This window comes from Salvia splendens, chromosome 10 (assembly GCF_004379255.2).
Source record: "Salvia splendens isolate huo1 chromosome 10, SspV2, whole genome shotgun sequence".
Classification (NCBI taxonomy): domain Eukaryota; kingdom Viridiplantae; phylum Streptophyta; class Magnoliopsida; order Lamiales; family Lamiaceae; genus Salvia; species Salvia splendens.
This window is the reverse complement of record NC_056041.1, coordinates 6,640,380-6,661,233: the sequence shown is the minus strand read 5'-3', so window position 1 is coordinate 6,661,233 and position 20,854 is coordinate 6,640,380. Positions and strand designations below refer to the sequence as shown.

The window sequence follows — 20,854 nt, the reverse complement described above, 5'->3', positions numbered from 1 at the left end:
TAAATCACAAAGTTTTGTCAAGATTGGAAAATTTTATTTTTCTTGGTTGTCTTTATCTAAACAACACGTTTTGAGTACTATTAAAAATATCATTATGTGCGCAGATGTTATAGTTGATAAAATTGAAGCTTTAAAATTTAATTAATGCTACTCCTTGTTTCCAAATCTTGTAAAAAATATCATTATTTGATCAAACTTTATTTTAAAATGGCTACTAGTTCTATTTTTTGCACATAAAGCTAATGTTAATGTTACGCGATTGCTAGATAAGTACTCCTACTACTTTATCATTTTTGACTTGCTTGAAGAAAAAAAACAAGCCATGATGAAATTCATTGTTATAATGATAACATTCCAAAGAGAAATTTTGTTAAGGTAATATACTAATATCCCTTTTATTTCAAGCTTTAACTTGGCTAATTTTAATACTCCACAACTATGGGCGCTTTTCATTACGCACTATATTTGGGAGAAATTTTGTTCCATTAATATTTAATAGTAGTACAATCGAGAAATTCACTTTCCCCTCAAAACGCAAAAAAGAAAGAATAGATTCATACCTTAGGAATTAAGAGAGAGACAAAAAATTTACCTATTCTTCTTTCGTGGTTTTATAGAAATATGATTTCCAAAATGATTTCGATGTTCGAAACATATCATAATTTTTTAGACTATAATTTTTTTTTAATATTAAAAAAAATAAAGAAGGTACAAGTAAGGAAGTAAATTGTTGAATCAGAAAGAGCGGTCTTTTAGGAAAATGGAACTTTTCTTATTTATTTTATAATTACATAATAGGAGTCTCCGTATATTATACTATGAATAATAATTTAGAGAATTTTATGCCTGAATTTAAATAGCCAAATATTAATAATTCAATAGATTTAATTGCAGCATAACGTGGTAAGCAAATTGACATCAATATCTACGACTTTTATATCCTGTGATAGATTTGTTATTAACAGGTGTATCTTAACATAATCAAATACTCTGTATTAGATTATGATGAACATCATGATTTTGTTCTAATTTTGAAGATCACATATAAAAAAGTCAAGAGTAATGTATAATAATAATAGTAATGTGTATTTTAATCTTGAAGATCACATATAAAAAAGTCAAGAGTAATGTATAATAATAATAGTAATGTGTATTTGATTAAATTTCGAGACTATATATAAAATTATACTGTCAGTCCCATAACTGAATCAATCCATTTATTCTGATCACAATTGCCCCATGGCCGCCTCAATCCGCCTCCGACGTCTCGCCGCCGTCGCCGCCGTGGCTGGCGGTGCGTACTTCACCGTCCTCGGCAACCCCCCAATCGCCGCCAGCGACCGCGGCACCGCCCTCGCCAATGTCAAGCAGAGAATTGCGGACCCCTCCGCCGCCGTGCCGTCGCGCGCCGTCCAGGAGTCCGCCCTTATCGGCTCCAGCGCCTCAAACCCCCTCGATGTCCTCGTCATCGGCGGCGGGGCCACCGGCTGCGGCGTCGCTCTCGATGCCGTCACGCGCGGCCTTCGCGTCGGCCTTGTGGAGAGAGAGGATTTCGCGTCCGGCACTTCCTCGAGGTCTACCAAACTCATCCATGGAGGTTCGCGTTTTTCAGAATAATTTTTTGTTTTTCTGCGTTGAGTTGTTGTACCTTGGGTACTGAGAATTGTACCTTGATCACTTTTTAAATCTGTCATGGAGTATCTGTGACTGTGCGCTAAAGTTACTCCGTCCTTTTCACGTGAGCGAACACTGAAATTTAGGGATGGTTGTGTGTTGATTCAAACTTAATAACGTTAAGGTAGAACTGATCACACAATTGGCAATCCATTAGCTAATATCTCAATGAAGGGAAATCCTCTTTCTGCCTTCAATTGTTCACCTAAATTTTGAAATGCTTTTATGTTGGTTCGTTGATTCTGTTGCACAATTTTACTTGGGGAAGCTTAAGCATTAGCTGTTAGATTGTGTGGAATAGACAAAAGCTTATAAAGTAAATGGGATATGAAAGTTGAGATAAGCAACTGGAAGGGTTGTGGAATGCAGGATTTACTTCCATCTACTGTAAGAATTAAGCCAATTATATTTGAATATAACGGTGGTGGAATTACCAAGCCATTGTGTGTTGAAGAGACTATCAAGAGTTATCCTCTTCTTTTGTTCTGGTACTTATTTGCCTATTTACTGCACTTGGTTTATGCTTGTAAAGTGATAGAGGAATATTGGCCTAATGAGAAGATTCTTACAGAAGTTGCCTCTTTAATTGCTTCTTAAATTGGTTTTTTAAACTTTGAAACCCACAATTTATCCTTATAATGCTGAAGTGGCATCATATTAAATTTGTACTCCTTTTTCATTTTGTTTTATGACTTACTACTTTTAATTCCTTGATTTCCATTATTTTCGATAACAATCTTTTAAATTTTGGCCTTGTTTATGTCCTTTCTTGACTACTACGAGTCTACGGCTTCAGAGGACCCATAATATGTTCTAAACAATCATTTATTACAGGAGTCCGTTATTTGGAGAAAGCTGTTTTTAACTTGGATTATGGTCAGTTAAAGCTGGTCTTCCATGCTTTAGAGGAACGCAAACAAGTTATTGAGAATGCCCCGCACCTTTGCAATGCCTTACCTTGTATGACACCGTGTTTTAGCTGGTTTGAGGCAGTGTACTACTGGATGGGTTTGAAAATGTATGATCTGGTAGCTGGCAGGCATTTGCTCCACTTGTCAAGATACTACTCAGCTCAGGAGTCCGTCGAACTCTTTCCTACTCTAGCAAGAAAGGGAAAAGATCGGAGTTTGAAAGGAACCGTTGTTTATTATGATGGACAAATGAATGATTCACGTTTAAATGTTGCATTAGCGTGTACTGCTGCTTTAGCAGGAGCTGCTGTGGTGAATCATGCTGAAGTTATATCCTTTCTTAGGGATGATGGTACTGGGCGGATAATAGGAGCTCGGATTAGAAATAATTTATCTGGTATGTATATCACTTTCACTTAACTATTAGCATTTACATCAAGATTGTTTCTCGGAATGTCTTGATTTTATTTATTTATGACATGTCCAAACATGATCAATTACCTGATAAAGTGCTTCGCATATTTTACTTGATCTGTGGCCGCTGCCTCTGATGGACTTTACACATCATTGTGACATTTTTCTCTAAACTTCTATTTTAATTTCCACAAAAGACTCTTCATGAATCTCAGGGTAGAAAGCTATAACATTTATTTCACTACTGTTTTGATGTATATGCATCCAAGAGAGAGTGGAAAGTGAATTTTTCTATCTCCTTGGGATGTTTGTTTTATGTTCTTCTGTTTCTCATTGCGCAGAGCCATTTCTAAGTGGGACCCTAATGTTGTTTCTGCATCTGAAGTCTCGTAGCTATTTCATTTGTTTATCTTGGGGCCTTTGGTGCAATTAATTTGGCGTTTTATATATTGCTTTGTCAACCTGTGCAGGCAATGAGTTTGATACATATGCCAAAGTTGTAGTAAATGCTGCTGGCCCCTTCTGCGATTCTGTGAGGTGGATGGCAGACAAAGAAGCAAAGCAAATGATCAGTCCCAGCAGCGGTGTCCATATAGTGCTTCCCGATTACTATTCTCCAGAAGGAATGGGGTTGATTGTTCCCAAGACCAAGGATGGGCGTGTTGTCTTCATGCTTCCCTGGTTGGGAAGAACAGTTGCTGGCACCACTGACTCGAATACCTCTATTACGATGCTACCAGAGCCGCATGAGGATGAGATTGAATTCATATTGGATGCCATTTCTGATTATCTTAATGTTAAGGTTTGTGAATCACCATATGCTTAAATGTCGCCTCCCAATCAACCTCAACTTACTTTTTTTGTCTTTTTACCATTCATCCGATTTGTTTACTCATCTAACAGGTCAATCCTTCCTTAGATTACCAAGAAATTCAACCCCTCTTCTTTCACAAATTTTGGTTTCTCCAGAAATTGTTGCTAGTTTACCAAATTATTTCTTCCTTATTTTATTTTTCTTTCACAGATAATCAGTTTCTTTTCTTTTTTTTGGTTCAACTATTGAGACTTGAAGGTTAATTTTATCGAGAGTAACAAATACCAATATTTCACATTAGAGTTTAACATCCTCATATGCCACTTTCCCTTGCTGCTCTTCTGACTAGATGCACTGGCATTAATGTAGATACTGTGCTATGGTAGCTTAGACACTGTTTCCTAATAGAGTGCCACATTTTACAGCGGTGATGAATGTTTAACTTTTTTTTACTTTATTTACAATTTGACTTCTTTTATTCTCATGTTTAAGCTTTTTGATATATTTTGAAATTTGTAAGATCCAGAGGAAGTGCCAGATGATCAATTTGAAATTCTTCTTCATGCACACGAGAGCTTTCGTTCTGTTATTGATAATCTAGCTCATAGCAAGATATTAAATTTTGATAACTCATGAAGAGTCTTTAGGCAACGGAATTATTCACGTCCTCAGAAAACGAAAAATCAATATGTTTTCTTTTATATATTCCTGTTGAAGCTTGAATAACTTTTAGTCTGGGTGAGATTGGTTAGTGAAAGGTGCATGAGTGATGACTCTCCTGTTATTTTACTCTCTCCCCAGCCTTATTATTGTTCAATCATTATTTTTCAAGGGGAGGCTGGAGGTGTGTAATATTTGAGAATGATTATTAGGTAAGGCGCACGGATGTCTTGTCTGCTTGGAGTGGCATTCGACCATTGGCTGTTGATCCTAGAGCCAAGAGCACGGAGAGCATTTCCAGGGATCACGTAGTGTGCGAAGATTTACCTGGTTTAGTCACAATTACTGGTGGAAAGTGGACTACATATAGAAGGTAAATCAGTCAGTTGCATAATAAATTGACCGAGCATATGAATATTTCCATTTTTTTTGGCGAAAGATTATTTTTTTGATGTATATCTAGCCAGTTTACAAGCAGAACAAATGGCATAAATCCCTTCTCTCTCTCTTCAGCCATCCATCTATGCTTAATCCTTCAATCATCAGATTTTTCCAGTTATCAGTTGTTTACTTACTCAATCAATTCCAGTATGGCAGAGGATGCTGTTGATCTAGCTATTAAATCGGGAAAGTTGAACTCAGCAAGCAAGTGTGTGACTTACGACCTACAACTTATAGGTGCCGATGGATGGGATCCTGCTTCTTTTACCATACTCGCCCAGCAGTATAAGCGCATGAAGACATCATATGGTGGGAAGGTTGTTCCTGGTGCAATGGACACCGCCGCAGCAAAGCATTTATCACATGGTTATGGCATTTTTGCTGAGCGAGTGGCTGCCATCGCTCAGGTTTACTGGTCGTCCATGATCTTTCTTATTATTGTCTAGATTCCTGCAAACATCCTAAAGAATATACGTGTTGCATATTTTTCAAAACACGAATAGGCTTTTGACATCACTTACATATTTGCTCTATATCCTAAGTAGTTATTTTTATGTGCATCAGAATGAAAACCTGGGCAAGCGACTAGCCCACGGGTACCCAATCCTGGAGGCTGAAGTTGCATACTGTGCTCGGCATGAATATTGTGAATCAGCTGTTGACTTCATAGCCAGAAGGTCTCGCCTTGCCTTTCTCGACACTGATGCTGCCAGGAGGGCAGTGCCCCGTGTCATCGAGATATTGGCTTCAGAACACCAATGGGATAAATCGAGGCAAAAGCAGGAACTGCAAAAGGCTCAAGAATTTTTGGAGACCTTCAAGTCATCAAGAAATGCTCAATTTCACGATGGCAAACATAAATAAATACTCCATGTAGGATTTGATTGTTTTTCTTACTTTAAATTATGACGGATATATCTAATATCAGAAATTATTATTTGAGCTGATGATAGTCTTCTTTGTCACAGGTACACAATCTGGAAAACCTCTTCGTCCATTTTCAATACTCAAAGGTCCATAATTTCTTTTTAATTTTTATTTTTAATTCATTGTTTGTCTCAGTATTTAATCTGCTACATCACTGGAGTGCTAGCTAGTGTTTCTGTGAAATGCAATATGGGCTGCTCTCTTTCAACTTTTGCCCCCAGGCACAAGATTAAAATAAAATCAACACATCATTCTACCAAAAACACTGAGAATAAAAATGTGGATTTTGGCCTGTCTCATTATCAGTGTTCTTAATTTTGTTTGTTTACGATGCTATGAATTGTAAATTACATATATCCGAATCAAGTGAAGTCGTGGTCTCGAGTTTCTCTTTCATTAAAAAGGTGTGTAAACATATTGCGTTCATTTTTGTGTCATACTATGATTTATATCACATTAATTAATTAGATTTTTTTCGAATAATTAAAATTGTTCTGCCGTTGGTTGGTGGTTCTAGTCAATTAACGAAAATTTCAATAATTGGTATGATAATTCTATAAAATAGGAAAAAATGAAAATAAAATGTTTAATTGACAGATTTAGAGCCATTTAAAATTTGAAAGACGAACAAATTTCCATACCTCAAAATAATACTTATAGCACAGCAATAATGTATGCATAAGTCATAACCACAAAACCTAGTAGTCTACTACTTTATGAGCTCTAATAAAAATTGAACAAATTGTACCACCTACAGTTTTGTCAACTCTGTAAATTATCGTTGGTAATTTCACATAAATGCAAGCCTTTATTCTGTAATGAAGTATTTCATCTAATAAATAGTGCATCGTCAAAACATTACAGATAATAAAATGGAATCCAATTCTGGAAAGGGGGCATAATTGAATACTACTATCAATGAACTAGAGATATATTGATAAAAAAATGTTTTAAAAAATTGAATGAGAAACATAACGTAATTTGTAAATAAAAAATATAATGTAGCAATTGATAATTATTGATCTATAGGCCCCAAGGCGAACATATTCCAAAAAATATGAAAAATGAAGAAAAATAATGTAATCTGAATACATTAGGGCTGTATAAATGTATCCATTTTTGCTTAAAAAGCATCTTTCTTGTTTAAGATTACAATGGATCACCTACCACAATTCCTACTCCATCTCTTAATACACACAATAAGGATAAGATCCATCACTCATGTTTGTATTGGGAGATGAGTAGGAATTGTGGATTTAAGATATGGTAAAGCAATCTAATTGATTTCAATAGCTTAACTTAAATACCGCTTATTGTCACAATCTATGCATATTAAGAAAAGAAAATAAATTATTTAGATCGAACAAAAATTTATTGCGGTGTGATGGATCACAAAACTGGGCTGTAAGTCAACGCTTCCGCCACATGTAATCTGACTACAAAGAATAAAAACCCAAAAAAAAATTAAAGAAAATTCCACCACAGCTCATCGGAGAGCAAAAATCAAACCCGGTTTCAACGCTTCGCTGCGGTCTCCGCCGCAGCTGGTCAAGTAAGATCACTCAAACATTCTTTCTTGCACAATTATTCCATTCATGTCTTAGCATTCACTAAACTCTTAATAGATATGCGAAAATTTGATTGAAAGGTGACGAAATATACTCGGCGACAATTCAAGACACAATTTTTCTGGTTTGTGGGTTTCTTGATTTTGTATGAAATGGGTCGGAGGGGGAGTGAAGTGGAGCCGGCGAGGTGGGGGCCTATGTTGCTTCTGTTGATGGGTTCGGTATCTTTCTGTATGGTCTACATTTTCATGTCAACTGTGATGAGACCCTCTTTGTCTGGTGATTCAAAGATGGGTTCTTTAGGGGTTGGTGATGGTGGCAAGTCGGAGGTGGAGGTGAGTGGAGATGATGGGGTTTGTTGTAAAGGGATTCCGGATTTGGAGCTGTGGGGTGCTTCTGTGAAGTGGGGGACTGATTTCAAGGTCAATTCGTCCGAGCAGTGCTGCAACGCTTGCAAGGCGATGTGCACGGGGAAGGATGGGCCGTGTCTATGTGATTCGTGGGTGTTCTGTGGGAATAAGAAGGCTTGTGGGGAGAAATTTGGTGAGGTTAGTAGTTTGGAGTTTTTTTTCTTGTTTGTTAGCTTTGCAGCTTATGTCTTGTGATAGTGAATGATAGTTTGGATTGTGTTGATTTTTGATTGGTGGCTTTCTTAGGATTGGTTTCTGTTTCTGGAGTTTTTGGTAGACTAATTGTCTTTGTTGTGATGATCAGTTGGATATCTAAGAACTCAAGATCAATTTTGGAATCTTGTTTTGCTTCGTGTTTGTTTCTATTGTATGAGGGTTTTTTTCTTGTTTTGATTCATGGATTTTTGGTAGACAAATCTTGTTTCGGTTCATGGATTTTCTGTTGTGAAGGAAAGTAGCATGCTCTCATCGCTTATAATATGTGACATGTACTGATAGTGTATATGCAACAGTCGAATTGATAGTCTATGAAACGCATGTTAGAATATAGAGTTACGAGGTTCTGTTAGCTTCTAACTATGTAACTGACATGATTGTTTCCTTTTGCTTTTGTCGTTTAGTGTTGGTTAAAGAAACAAAAGGATGTCCTGCATCCTGAAAAGCAAGATAACGGAAACACAATCATGTGGACATCGGGCATCGTCTTTGGAAAAGGGGAGGTATGCACGATTGCCTAATATCATGTAGTGGTTTGATGACCCATTACACAGAAAACATATGTATTCTGTGAATCTTAGATGGGCCATTGTTAAGTTCAGACATTGCTGGTCACATGGAATATACACCATTTTTGTCAAAGTGCTTGTCTTTACCATTGCTATTTGCTACGTTCTTGCTAATGCAGCTATTTGTTTTAATCACCACATAAGTTTTTGATTTTTGGTTTCTTGGACTAACAATTCACTTTCTGTTTCTTTTTGAAGGGCATTATTGCGTTAGAGACGGAGTATGGAACCCTTCACATCAAGGTAAAATCTTATGTCCTTTGTATGTGGAAAAAACTAGGCTTGTTGTCATCAAAGTCTTAGATGTTGAGGTTATGACACTGTTTGAAGGAAAGTAGGGCTTCACAATGCTATTTCTCTGCCCGCATAATGATTTTACATGAGCTTGGAGAGAAATGGCCGAGTAGATATTCCACTTCCTTCTCTAGTTTTTGATGATTCTTCTATTTTGTTCACAGCTTTTGCCTGAATGTTCCCCACATTCAGTTGCATACATGCTAGAGTTGTTGGCTTTGCGACATTGTGCAGGTTGCCATTTTTATCGAGCAGAAAGCCGGGGCCAGTTTTGGGATATTAACGGAAACCACATAAAAGCTGTAAGACTAAACCCTTTTCTTCTTACACACATTTAAAAGAAGTTCAAGTTCTACTTTGCTTTCATAGCCATATTCAGCTATTAAGCCCAACATGGTGCCTTCTGGATGCATCTCGTCTCTTATACAAGGCGTACATAAAATCCGATTACATAAGCTTACCTTATTTTTATTGTTAAGAATCTTCAAAAGTTCCTACTACTTTTTACCTTGTCAGGCTTCATACGGCCCTCCATTTGGTCTTATTCAAGGAACACTAGAAGCCCAAGGAGTGACATTTGACCCGATTCCTTCGGAACACTGTCCCACTATAAGAAGGGGTTCGGTGGCATGGGTTGGATCCGGCCCTGAATTCTTCGTAAGCCTTGCAAATCATGAAGAGTGGCAAAAAGGGTACACTGTTTTTGGTTCTGTACTTCCTGAAGATATGGCGATTGCCGAGAAAATCGCTCAGCTTCCGACAAAGTCAGATGTTTGGAATAACATCAATGTCTCAGTTTTGGAGAAAAATGTACCTTTGAAGATTCAAAGAATCAAGCTTGGCCTCAGTGACCTGAATCTCAGCGCTGACTAGAAGGTACCTCGAACGTCTTCTCCTTTTTTGTTTCTTGCGGAAAATTAGGCTTTATTGCAATATTTATCTTCTTCTAATGTTAACAACCCCCCAAAAAAGATCCCACCCCACTTTGAATGTTGAGTTTGGATGAATTGTTTCTTAATTGCCTCTCTTTTTTTGATTTGATCAGAGTTAGATACAAGTGTAGATGAACAATATGGAGACATGTCTGCATGATTTTGAGCATATGAAGGTGCAGTGAAAGACCAACTGTAAAGCTCTACAGCATTGGATCTGTGGAAGGTGCCTTCTCAAGAACTAGTTGTTTTCTTACTGTCAAAACTCTCAAAAATCATAGATGAATAAACTAATAATAATATTATCACAGTAATGTCCAGAATTTGCATATTTGTGAATTGTTAACAAACAAAAATAATAAGTAATGAAGTGAAGTTGATGTTTCTGAATTGAAATCATTCTCCAATTTTCATTGTTGATTGAAATCATGTAACCCAATCTAATCAAATCGAAATCATACTACATGGTAAAAAATCATTTTGGGGTTGCCGTCACAAATAATATAGTGCAGTAATTAAAATTTGAAGTGTTGGTGTTGCAATTTGATGGGGCCCTACTTTTCGTCGTGAAATAATCAAGTGGGCCATGTTTTTGGTGTGAAATTATGAAGAGCTTTTTCCTATCTCTCAACTCACTTTATAAATTTGACACTGACATCAATATACAAAAACCAGTCAGAGAATATTTTGTGAACGACATGCAGATATGGGTTTGATCCACCGTGGACTATTTCATTTTTTGGGAAGAAATTCAATTTCACGATTTCGTATGAGAAACTACGACATTATCTAGTTAGTGGTCGCTTTTCTAAATTCTACTAATATGAATTCCAAATATTTTGAAATAATTGCTATATATTGCAAAGTAGCAGTAGTGGATGAGTTGAAATAATAATAATAATAATAATGATAATAATAATAATAATAATATTAATAATAATATAGTAATAATAATAATAATAGTAATATCAAGATAAAAAGGTGAAATGCACCATAATTCGAGTGAAATACTGCACAAAGGTTTAATGTACTCTACTATTCAGTAGATGATTCAGTTTTTTTTTGGAATTTATTTAAACGATTTTTATTTATCAAACGAGGAAGATCAAAATTACATCGGAATCTCATTTGAGATATTTTAAATGAAACAGTGCTGAATGAGAAAATTGAGACTCATAATTCAAAGCTGGAAATAGTTGAAAGAAAGTTAATAATCAATGATCTTGTCCCCCACATTATAATAATCTGAACATATAGCATATGTCAAATCAAACTTGCATTTATTGGTCAAACTAACAGTTTCAAATTTATTTGTTCTTTGATCGTGATTTTTAAAATTTATGTTTAGAATTAAGAGTACTTATACTGACAAAATCTCTGATTATTTTTTGGTTCAGCTATGGTATAAAGTTGTTTGCTAAATTGTACTACTAATTCATTATATTTATATAAATCCAACTCTCTCTTTAGCACATTAAAACCATCTACAGACTGATCTATGAACATGAATGACTTAAATAATTCAATACGCCTTTCTACTCTATAAGTCAGATAGTAAATTGATTGATTATTTAAAATTTGATAAGGGACAATGATTATACTAGTAATTATATTCAAAATTGAACAAGTGTTTGCAGGGCAACAGCCTGTGTTTCGCCGGCAACCCATGTTGCTTGTCACATGTGTACCGATTCAATAAATTGTACCACAATTAGAGCATTCACATCCGTGCTCTTGCCAACGAGTACGGATGTGGGCTCGGACCCACTTTTACTCTCTGCTCTTAGGCAAGAGCACAACACCCAAATCCGTGCTCTTCCGCAAGTACAAGCTCAAGGTCCCACCATTCTATTATTCAATTTAAATAAAAATATTTTCACAATATTAAAATGCATTAAAATTACCCGGAATAATATTACAAATTATAAATAAACTAAAAAATTACATAATTAAAATCCTAAAAATTAAAAATTACATAATTAAAATCCTAAAAATTGAGATTGAGAGAGTTGTTTGGTATAGTGTCATTTTTTTGTGTTTGAAATGAGAGTATTTATAGATGAAAGTATGAATTTTGGGGTAAAAATAATGAAAAATAAATTAAAAGTGTGGAAAAAATGGATATATTTTATTAGGAAGTGGGAAAATATTTTTTTATTAAATCTGATTTTTTCAGATTTTTCAATTTTTTTAAAAATAATAATAAAAAATGATAACCCAACGGGCCAATCAGAGCATGCCACGTCGACGCCTCGTGCTCTTGCCGTTGGCACGGACGTGCCCTGCTGTCGGCAAGAGCACAGCGGCGGACAGGGCTTGTTGCTGACGGCAAGGACACCGCTGTGGATGCTCCAAGACAAAGTTACAATAATTTTCCTATGTTATCTAAGTTTTCATAAATTTCAACTAATTTTAATCTCAAAAGCGTCACGCATAAAACAAAGTATTGAGTTACACATTAAAAATTTGGTTATGAATTGGACAATTAAGAACCGTACCAGATTTATACCGACTACTATCGAAATCAAAATAGTTGAAAAATAATACCTCGTAGGGTATAGGGGTCCAAATATCAATGAGATTGAGTATGAAATTACGAAGTTTAGATATCTTAGTTTTCTTGACTTGTCACATTAATTATATTGGAAAGAATATTTGGAAGCAGAAAATGTCTCTCTTCGTGTCTCCAACGTTTGGCTGCATTATACTTTTGAATCACTATTAATTATTTATTTCTGACTAAGAAAAGAACAATACAGGTAATCGGAATTCCTTATTTTTTGCACCACTACAACCTTTTTCTCTTTATTCAGGGATTAGTTTTCTTTTCTAATTTCGATATTAGTATCATTACTCTGATAAATAACAAAATTTTAGTAATTTAATGTCATTATCTATAGGTTATTTAACAAAAAAACATCTTAACGATTACAAAAATTGCGTATTATCTGAAAAGTAACAATAACATTCCAAATTAATCATATGGAGTAATAAAAATTACAAACTGTCATATATTTATTGTAAAGATCTCACTATTTTATTTACAATGAGATATTCCAATACGCTAAAAAATTTGACACTTTAATTTTCTATTAATAAATACTACTTCCTTTAATTAATTGGGACAGTTATTTTGGATGCATGAACTAGTAGGTTAAATTGAGAGAGAATCGAGAATAGAGTTGAGACAATAATAGAAAATAAAAGAGATTTAATCATTTGTTAAGAAAGAAAATGAGTCAATTATTTTGAGATATTTTGATATGGAATACTACAATAATGCATTTCTTTTTATAGTATGAGTATTAAATCTGTAATTAAATGGAGTTGTCTTTATAGCATTGAATTGCAGCAGAAAGAAAAAGAGGTTTCTTAAAGTGGAATGATAATCTGCTGACACAAATCTGAACAAACAAAAGTCCAAGAAAACGATTTCTCCTTTAAGCAATCAGATGGCAATGATATTTGAATCAAAACCATAAAACACACAGCCGGAATTCATAAAAATGAAACCTTTTTTAATTTTTCAAGTAATTTAGTTAGTGGGAAGAGTTGAAGCGATCGTGCCGGCCTCAATGTTGGACTTGAGCATTCAACAAATCACTTTCTCACATACTCTCTCCCCCTAAAGTTGTCAGCTTGAGAGAGAGAAGCATTTTGAGTTTCACATAGTGGAGGTGCTGGTGCGTGGAAAAGATGGCTTCTTTGGGGAGAGCATCTCACAAGCCTGAGAGGCCCCGGCCATTGTCGTCGCCGTCTTCTGCTTCTCTGACCTCTCCTTTGAGAAATAGTGGAGGAGGCGTTGCTCAGCCGCCGCCGCATTCTGTCCGCAACAAAACCTCTGCATCGTCCAATTCCAGACGCTCTGTCACGCCAACTTCAAGAACTCCTCGCTCTCTCCCTCTTGATTATGACCAAGGTTTTATCTCTCTCCCTCTCTCTGTTTGTGTTGTTTGTACACACATTCGCAGGTATATATTCACATATGTGTTTGAGGGCATGATGAATTAGAAATGTAAATGGGAGTATGTCATGTGATTTTCTTACTATTGTTTGAATTTCGATCAAGGGAATTTTGAATTATGGTTCATTTCAATGAGGGACAGTAACTAGACACAGTTATTAAAGACAAGATTTTGATCAGCTAAAAATGGAATTTGCAAAATGCTGAGAAATTTTAAGTGGTTGTGATGGGAAATCTTGACTGATACATTTTCAATGGAAGGTTATGCTGGAAGTTATATGAGACTACTTTGTTTCGACTAAAAACAATCACTTAGTCAACAATCACTTAGTCTGTGATGATACTGTGACCATGATTTAAGGATGTACATAACTTGGTTGGTATAAATTCTGATGTGCCTCTTTCTCCTTCATACTTTTAGAATCTGAAAGAGTGAGAGTTGCTGTCAGAATCCGACCTAAAAATGCCGAGGATCTCTCTGATGTCGATCATGCTGATTGCGTGGAACTTCAGCCAGAGGTACTGTTTGCGCATTGCTAAGTCAGTGACTAGTTTTTCATTTTTTTCTATCTGAATAGCATTCATGTCATATGCTGCAACACAATCATTGATCTTTTTTTTCTTTTCTTTTTTTTTTTCTTTTTATTTTTTTTTATCATTATGCAGCTCAAAAGATTGAAGTTGAGGAAAAACAACTGGAGTTCTGAGTCTTACAGATTTGATGAAGTATTAACTGAAAGTGCTTCTCAAAAGCGTGTATATGAGGCGGTAGCAAAGCCTGTCGTTGAGGTAAGTTGGAAACCAGTATAAAGAGATTTTCATTGGTTTTGGGATGATATAGCTAATTTGTTTATGATTTGAGATTCTATCATATACTATCTACTTGTAACCTTTTTTTAAACAAAATGTGTTATTGATTTGAATTGGTAAGGATAAGATACTTAAAAGAGAGGTTTCGATGATACGACAAGTTGTTAAGGTATTTGGTTTGCTTCCTGCAGAGTGTGCTGGATGGATATAATGGCACGGTTATGGCTTATGGCCAGACAGGCACCGGCAAGACTTACACACTTGGCCGGATGGGAAAAGATGATGCATCGGAGCGTGGAATAATGGTTAGAGCTTTGGAGGACATATTGGCAGCTACATCGGCATCAGACACCATAGAAGTCTCTTATTTGCAGGTAGTGAGGAGATTCGAATTTCGAAGCTGGGAACTGTTGGCTATGTTTTTATTTCTCAAGCTTAGTATAGAGGAACATAATTATGGAGTTACTTTTGATCGTGATAAATAACGCATATTTTCTTTATTTATGCTTCTTAGTTTTTCATTTGTATTTGCCAACAGTTATACATGGAGTCTATTCAAGATTTACTTGCTCCAGAAAAGACAAACATTCCGATTGTTGAGGATGCAAAGACCGGAGAAGTATCGGTGCCTGGAGCCGAAATAGTTAAAATACGGAAACTTGACCACTTCTTGAAACTAATGCAACTTGGAGAGGCTAACCGTCATGCGGCTAATACAAAGATGAACACAGAATCTTCGCGAAGCCACGCAATTCTAATGGTACATGACAACATTGTTAGCAATATTGCTTACATTACATTTTTGGGAATTCTCATAGTACATTGTTCTGCAAATTAGTAAACCCTTTGTCAATTCATTCTACTATTATCCTTTTGCAGGTATATATCCGTAGATCTGCAAATGAGGAAGAAGAAACTAATCAAGAGACAGGTATGGCAGCAGGTAGACAAGGCCATCATGTGCTGACTATCCGGAAAAGCAAGTTGCTGATAGTGGATCTTGCAGGATCGGAGCGAATAGGCAAATCAGGTTTACCTTTTACAGCTCTGAGTTGAATTATCACTTTCCTTCTCTTGTATCTCGTCACCGGACTAAAAGAAATTCGTCTTTGTCTGAACTATCATCCTTAGTACTGTTTTTGGTACTCAAGTGATCATTCATTTTCACTGTGGGTTCACCAACCTGTTTATTTATTCGGTTTTTCCTTGTTGTAGGAAGTGAAGGCCACGTACTCGAGGAGGCCAAATTCATCAATCTTTCTCTAACTTCACTAGGGAAATGCATAAATGCACTAGCAGAAAATAGTCCACATATACCAATTAGAGATTCAAAATTGACAAGATTGCTTCGGGATTCATTTGGAGGTCAATAATCTCATCCTCATATGCTCTGTTATCTTTACAATATCCATGTGAGCTTTAGGCTGCTTTAATGATTCTGGATATATAGAGATGAAACATATTTAAATTGGCATAATACAAGTATATATATGCCATTGCTGTTATTAGTAAACATCTGTACCAATCAGAAGAATGTTGCTAGGCGTAAGTTTCCAACCCATTGTTTTCTACTGCTACATATCTATATGATAGAAGTTGTTTCCTGTCATTTTCTCAAAACATTTATATTAGTTTTATTACTCGATAAAGCAAGCAGGAAATTTTAACTAGTATACATAAAATTGATGTGATTTTTCACTCTCGTACGTACGGTTTGAAATTATACAAGTGTAATGCAACAGGTTCTGCAAGAACTTCACTCATAATAACAATCGGACCATCTTCTCGTCATCATGCAGAAACTGCAAGCACTGTAATGTTTGGACAACGGGTGAGTTAGTGTATATTTCTTCTCCCTGACCGCTAAGACCATTTCTTAACTTGTGATGTGTGATAACTAATAACAAGAATGCCGCCCTGTTTATGGATTCCATTGTCCCGTTCAACTTTATCCGCACTTATAATGTTAAAAATGATTGTTCAGGAATGCATTTATGAGGACCTTTCTTATCTGCATGCTAAACCTATTCTGATAAGCATTATTCGGTACACTTTTGGCACTAGAGAGCAGCAAGGATATATTTCCTAGTTGTTATAAGAAAGCATACATTGAAATGCTAGATAGTTAAATCATGCATCAAACAAACATGGAAATGATCATGCGCATAAAAGAGTGGACATGTATCTACATTGGTGTGATACCTTTTGGTGTGACTGATTTCTGCAGGCCATGAAAGTTGTAAACACAGTGAAGCTGAAAGAAGAATTTGATTACGAAAGCTTATGTAGGAAGCTGGAGACTCAAGTCGATTATCTTTCTGCAGATGTTGATCGGCAACAAAGGCTGAGAGAGAACGAAACAAATGAATTGAAGAAGTTTCTGAAAGAGTTTGAAAATTCTTCTGCTGAAGCTGAAAAAAAATTTGCTGTTAGAGCTGAGGTATATGCTTCTAAAAATTCAACCTTTTTTTCGTTTTTTGTGTCATGTTTCCCTCAACAATATGTCTGGCTGCAGTTACTACAGAAGGAAAATACTCATTTAACGTCAAAAATAAAAGAAATGCTCCAAGAATTAGATAATCAAAAGGAAGAAAATAAAGTATTGATCGATGAGGTAGTTCGCTTGGCAACAAGTTTGAAGGATATTAAGGTACCAAAATTCTAATCCTCGCAGAAATTTCAGTACCATTTTCTTGAATCTCTCTACAAGAAGACATTAGGCTTGTGCTTTCTTATTCAGTGCTTGGGGGAGGATAACAATCGTCTGGAACATGATTTGAATGATGCTATGAATGATCTGAAACACCAAAAAGATCAAAACCTTATCTTGTGTGACAAGGTTGCACGTCTAGAGATGAATTCCCAGAACGACAAGGTACGGATATTGCTGTTATCTGTCTTTTGGCATAATGACACTAAATTTTTACAAAAACTGGTGACCACATAACACATTAGGCAACGCATATTTGATGTGTCTCTTGCCGTGCTGGGGTGGTTCTACCTTTACTGGAAAGAAATAGTTAAAACAAAGAAATAAACTCCTCTCTCTATGCATAACATTTTCCAAAGATATAATGCTATTTGTTTCACTGGTAGTAGCAAAAGCAGCTAGAGGACTCGGCGTATCAGAGAATACTTGCTGTTACAACCCAAATGTACGAAGAGAAAATAGCTGATTTGACTAAGAAGATACAAGAAGAGAATGCTCATAACAGTAGTGCTGAAGAAGAAATAGAGAAGATGAAGAAGCAAGTAGCTGATTGTCATCGACTGCTTGAGGTGGATTATTACATCTTAATGAATGAATACTTTCTTTCTTTCTTGATGTTTTTACACTGTTTCACGTACAAAAATTATACAAATAAACCTTCACTGCCTAGAAACATGATCTTATCAGATAACAAAGAATCTGATGTTTTGATTTGCACTTCACCCTAACAGGAAAGTCAGGTCGAGAATTCCAAATATCGCAAAGCACTTGCGGACACCACGAAGATGTATGAAGAGAGAATAGAGTCATTAAATCAACGGGTTGAAGATGAACGTGTACATGCTGGCGAGCTTAAAGAAGAGTTGAATTCAACGAAAAACCTTCTTCGTGAGCATCAAAATTCATCCAAGGTAAAGTGTGCGTTAGATCCTCTCTGAATCTTCTTTCATATCTTGTTGCCTCTCTATTCCAACATGGAATTCATTATTTCCTCCTAATGATTATTAAGTTCGTTTCTTTTCATTGATAAGTTATTTCTTTCGCTATTCTAGGTTGGGGCAGAGAAAGAGATGGGTGAGCTACGAATAAGATTGCAAGAAGTGCACCAGCTGCATGAGGCAACTACCGATGAACTTAGATTATTACACATACAAAATAAGAATCTAGAATCAGAAAAGGTATCTTGGACATTCGACTTTTACCTCATTGACAGTGCTAATTCACTCTAGTTACTAATACCTGCTTAACAACACTTGGCAGGCGATACTTAAAAATGAACTTTTTGCAGTCAGACTAACACTTCAAGAAGAGGAAAAACGAAGAAAAGAAGCCGAAACAGAGCTAATTCACTTAATAAAGGGTGTACCAGAAAGTGAAGATGGCTTTGAGGTGAATAAGGTTTCCTCTTCATAGAACTTGCACAATTCTCAAAACTCTTTCTAACTTGCTTATGAAAGAAGGGCGTAATTCTCATATGGTTTTCTTGGTTCAAGAAGAATGAAGCTTAAGTTGTGGCCAAGGAGTTTTTCATGGATAGATTTGGTGGTTTTGAGTTGACATTATGATTTGATACCATATTAAATTGCAGGAAAAGGCACCTTACGTGAACGAGAATATAACCAAGTCTTCAGCTTTACGCAGTCCACAAAGCTCACACAAGTCTAGCCGGTCAAGAGAAACTATCCTCAACCAAAGAAATACAATTACTAAGATATGCGAGGAAGGCAAGCTCTCGATTCCTACATTTTTTCTTCTATGTCCAGAGTGTCGAGTTAATGTGCTCTTTCCACACGTCTAAAACGATACATTACCAATATTTCCTATCTTTTTCTTATTACTTGAAACTTGTTTAATCATGCAGTTGGTCTCCAAAAGATAGTGTCACTGTTAGAGTCTGAAGATTTAGATGTTCAAACTCATGCAGTCAAAGTTGTTGCCAACCTTGCCGCCGAAGGTATGTAATGGAACGATTTGCTAGGCCATGCAGACCACGTCCTTTGCCTTTAAAAAAATGTGCTTATTAGAAATTAGGCAATCCGGTTGTACTCTTTAATATGAGCAGTAATAAGCGCATATCTTTCTTTGAGATATCAATTTATCTCACAAAAAGCTCCTCTGGTTGCCTACCTGGAGAAGAAAGGGACTTTATTTTGACTGAGGGTGCTCAAAAACTTCTGCTGGTGAAAAAATATTTAGTATACTTAACTATATTTATATGATTTTTTATTTTACACTTCCAGTAAATGCTTGAGTGTCTGAGCAGCGGCTTAGGATCGAGTGTCATATCTGACTAACATTTCAATTTTAGGTATCAATCAGGAAAGAATCGTACAGGAAGGGGGTTTAGATGCCTTGCTTAAGTTAGTGAAGTCATCTCAGAACGCGACGATACTGAGAGTTGCTTCTGGTGCCATAGCAAATTTGGCAATGAACGGTATCCCACAACTCACTTGCTTTTCGATCAACCTCTATAACATACCTAAAGCTTCCTCTCCTGTCTTCAGAGATGAATCAAGGTTTGATAACAAACAGAGGAGGCGCTAAACTTCTAGCGACTGCAGCTTCCAGAACCGACGATCCTCAAACTCTTCGGATGGTTGCTGGAGCTATTGCAAATCTATGTGGAAATGGTAAGCTGTAACTTGTTTCTTTTCATGAGATTTTCCCACATGCTATATTTGTTATACCTACATTTACGTTGAGGTGCCTTCTCGAATGCAGAAAAGCTGCACACGGTTCTGAAAGAAGATGGATCCATCAGAGCTCTATTAGGAATGACGAGATTGGGGAACACTGAAGTGGTTGCTCAAGTGGCGAGAGGATTGGCCAACTTCTCCAAGTGTGAGTCGAGAAGAATCATGAAAGGTATCATAAATCACATGGTTACTTGACTATGAACTACGTTCCTCTAAACATATTTGCACCAGGACATTGGAGTGGTCGTTCGTTACTAATGGAAGATGGAGGTCTGTCGTGGTTGGTTGCCAACTTGAAGATGGCATCTGCCTTGACCAGACGCCACTTGGAACTTGCCATTTGCCATTTAGCTCAAAATGGTAAGGGCTCCTCCATTTTTCATGCATGGTTGGTTAGACTGCAATGTTTGAGCAAGATGAGAACTAGGCATTGTGTTCAACTATTTATGCACGAAAGGAATGTAACTTTACCCCCCCCCCCCCCCAATCATGTTGGTTTTTTTCGCAGAGGACAACGCGAGGGATTTCATAAACTGTGGAGGGGTGAAGGAGTTGATTGAGATCTCCAACGAGTCAAGCAGAGAAGACATTCGGAGCTTGGCCAAGAAGACGCTTAGGTTGAGTTCATTGTTTCGAGGGGGAGAATGATGGTGCGAAGACTTGCTTGAGCAATTTTTCAACTTGTTGACACCAAGTTGCGGACTAATTACTCTGAGAGTTCTGATAAATTTGTAAATAAAATTTTGGATGATTATTTGGTACTAGTATATAGCAAAGGACATATATGAAGTATACATACGATCACGATTAGTGAAATATTACTCATGTTTAACACATTGTAATT

General features: G+C 36.3%; 3 protein-coding genes across 7 annotated transcripts; all 3 read left to right on the top strand.

Moving 5' to 3' along the window:
- Window positions 1-1,176: 1,176 nt before the first annotated feature.
- On the top strand, window positions 1,177-6,169 carry LOC121752319 (glycerol-3-phosphate dehydrogenase SDP6, mitochondrial-like). Of its 3 annotated transcripts, XM_042147315.1 has the most exons (8): window positions 1,177-1,597; window positions 2,509-2,982; window positions 3,470-3,801; window positions 4,686-4,846; window positions 5,063-5,321; window positions 5,479-5,787; window positions 5,868-5,882; window positions 5,977-6,169. In XM_042147315.1, exons 1-6 carry the CDS (start codon window positions 1,240-1,242, stop codon window positions 5,776-5,778), a joined length of 1,884 nt encoding a protein of 627 aa, XP_042003249.1. In that variant the 5' UTR covers window positions 1,177-1,239; the 3' UTR covers window positions 5,779-5,787; window positions 5,868-5,882; window positions 5,977-6,169. The 3 variants fall into 3 exon arrangements, with proteins under 3 accessions (XP_042003249.1, XP_042003252.1, XP_042003250.1); XM_042147318.1 differs by having other exon boundaries at window positions 5,868-6,169; XM_042147316.1 differs by lacking the exon at window positions 5,868-5,882 and having other exon boundaries at window positions 1,180-1,597; window positions 5,883-6,169.
- A 1,045-nt stretch (window positions 6,170-7,214) lies between these two features.
- LOC121753153 lies at window positions 7,215-10,226 on the top strand. 2 transcript variants are annotated; one of them, XM_042148350.1, is made up of 7 exons: window positions 7,215-7,393; window positions 7,490-7,957; window positions 8,440-8,538; window positions 8,803-8,847; window positions 9,063-9,200; window positions 9,415-9,774; window positions 9,944-10,226. In XM_042148350.1, exons 2-6 carry the CDS (start codon window positions 7,562-7,564, stop codon window positions 9,769-9,771), a joined length of 1,035 nt encoding a protein of 344 aa, XP_042004284.1. In that variant the 5' UTR covers window positions 7,215-7,393; window positions 7,490-7,561; the 3' UTR covers window positions 9,772-9,774; window positions 9,944-10,226. The 2 variants fall into 2 exon arrangements, with proteins under 2 accessions (XP_042004284.1, XP_042004282.1); XM_042148348.1 differs by having other exon boundaries at window positions 7,467-7,957.
- Window positions 10,227-13,226: 3,000 nt separating this feature from the next.
- On the top strand, window positions 13,227-20,852 carry LOC121752535 (kinesin-like protein KIN-UC). 2 transcript variants are annotated; one of them, XM_042147661.1, is made up of 22 exons: window positions 13,227-13,749; window positions 14,216-14,313; window positions 14,461-14,583; window positions 14,796-14,978; window positions 15,143-15,364; window positions 15,484-15,634; window positions 15,820-15,969; window positions 16,347-16,435; window positions 16,832-17,044; window positions 17,120-17,254; window positions 17,345-17,479; window positions 17,704-17,883; window positions 18,046-18,225; window positions 18,367-18,492; window positions 18,575-18,712; window positions 18,903-19,038; window positions 19,176-19,268; window positions 19,623-19,748; window positions 19,819-19,944; window positions 20,036-20,179; window positions 20,242-20,370; window positions 20,519-20,852. In XM_042147661.1, exons 1-22 carry the CDS (start codon window positions 13,527-13,529, stop codon window positions 20,656-20,658), a joined length of 3,240 nt encoding a protein of 1,079 aa, XP_042003595.1. In that variant the 5' UTR covers window positions 13,227-13,526; the 3' UTR covers window positions 20,659-20,852. The 2 variants fall into 2 exon arrangements, with proteins under 2 accessions (XP_042003595.1, XP_042003596.1); XM_042147662.1 differs by having other exon boundaries at window positions 13,229-13,749; window positions 18,575-18,703.
- The last annotated feature ends 2 nt before the right edge of the window (window positions 20,853-20,854 follow it).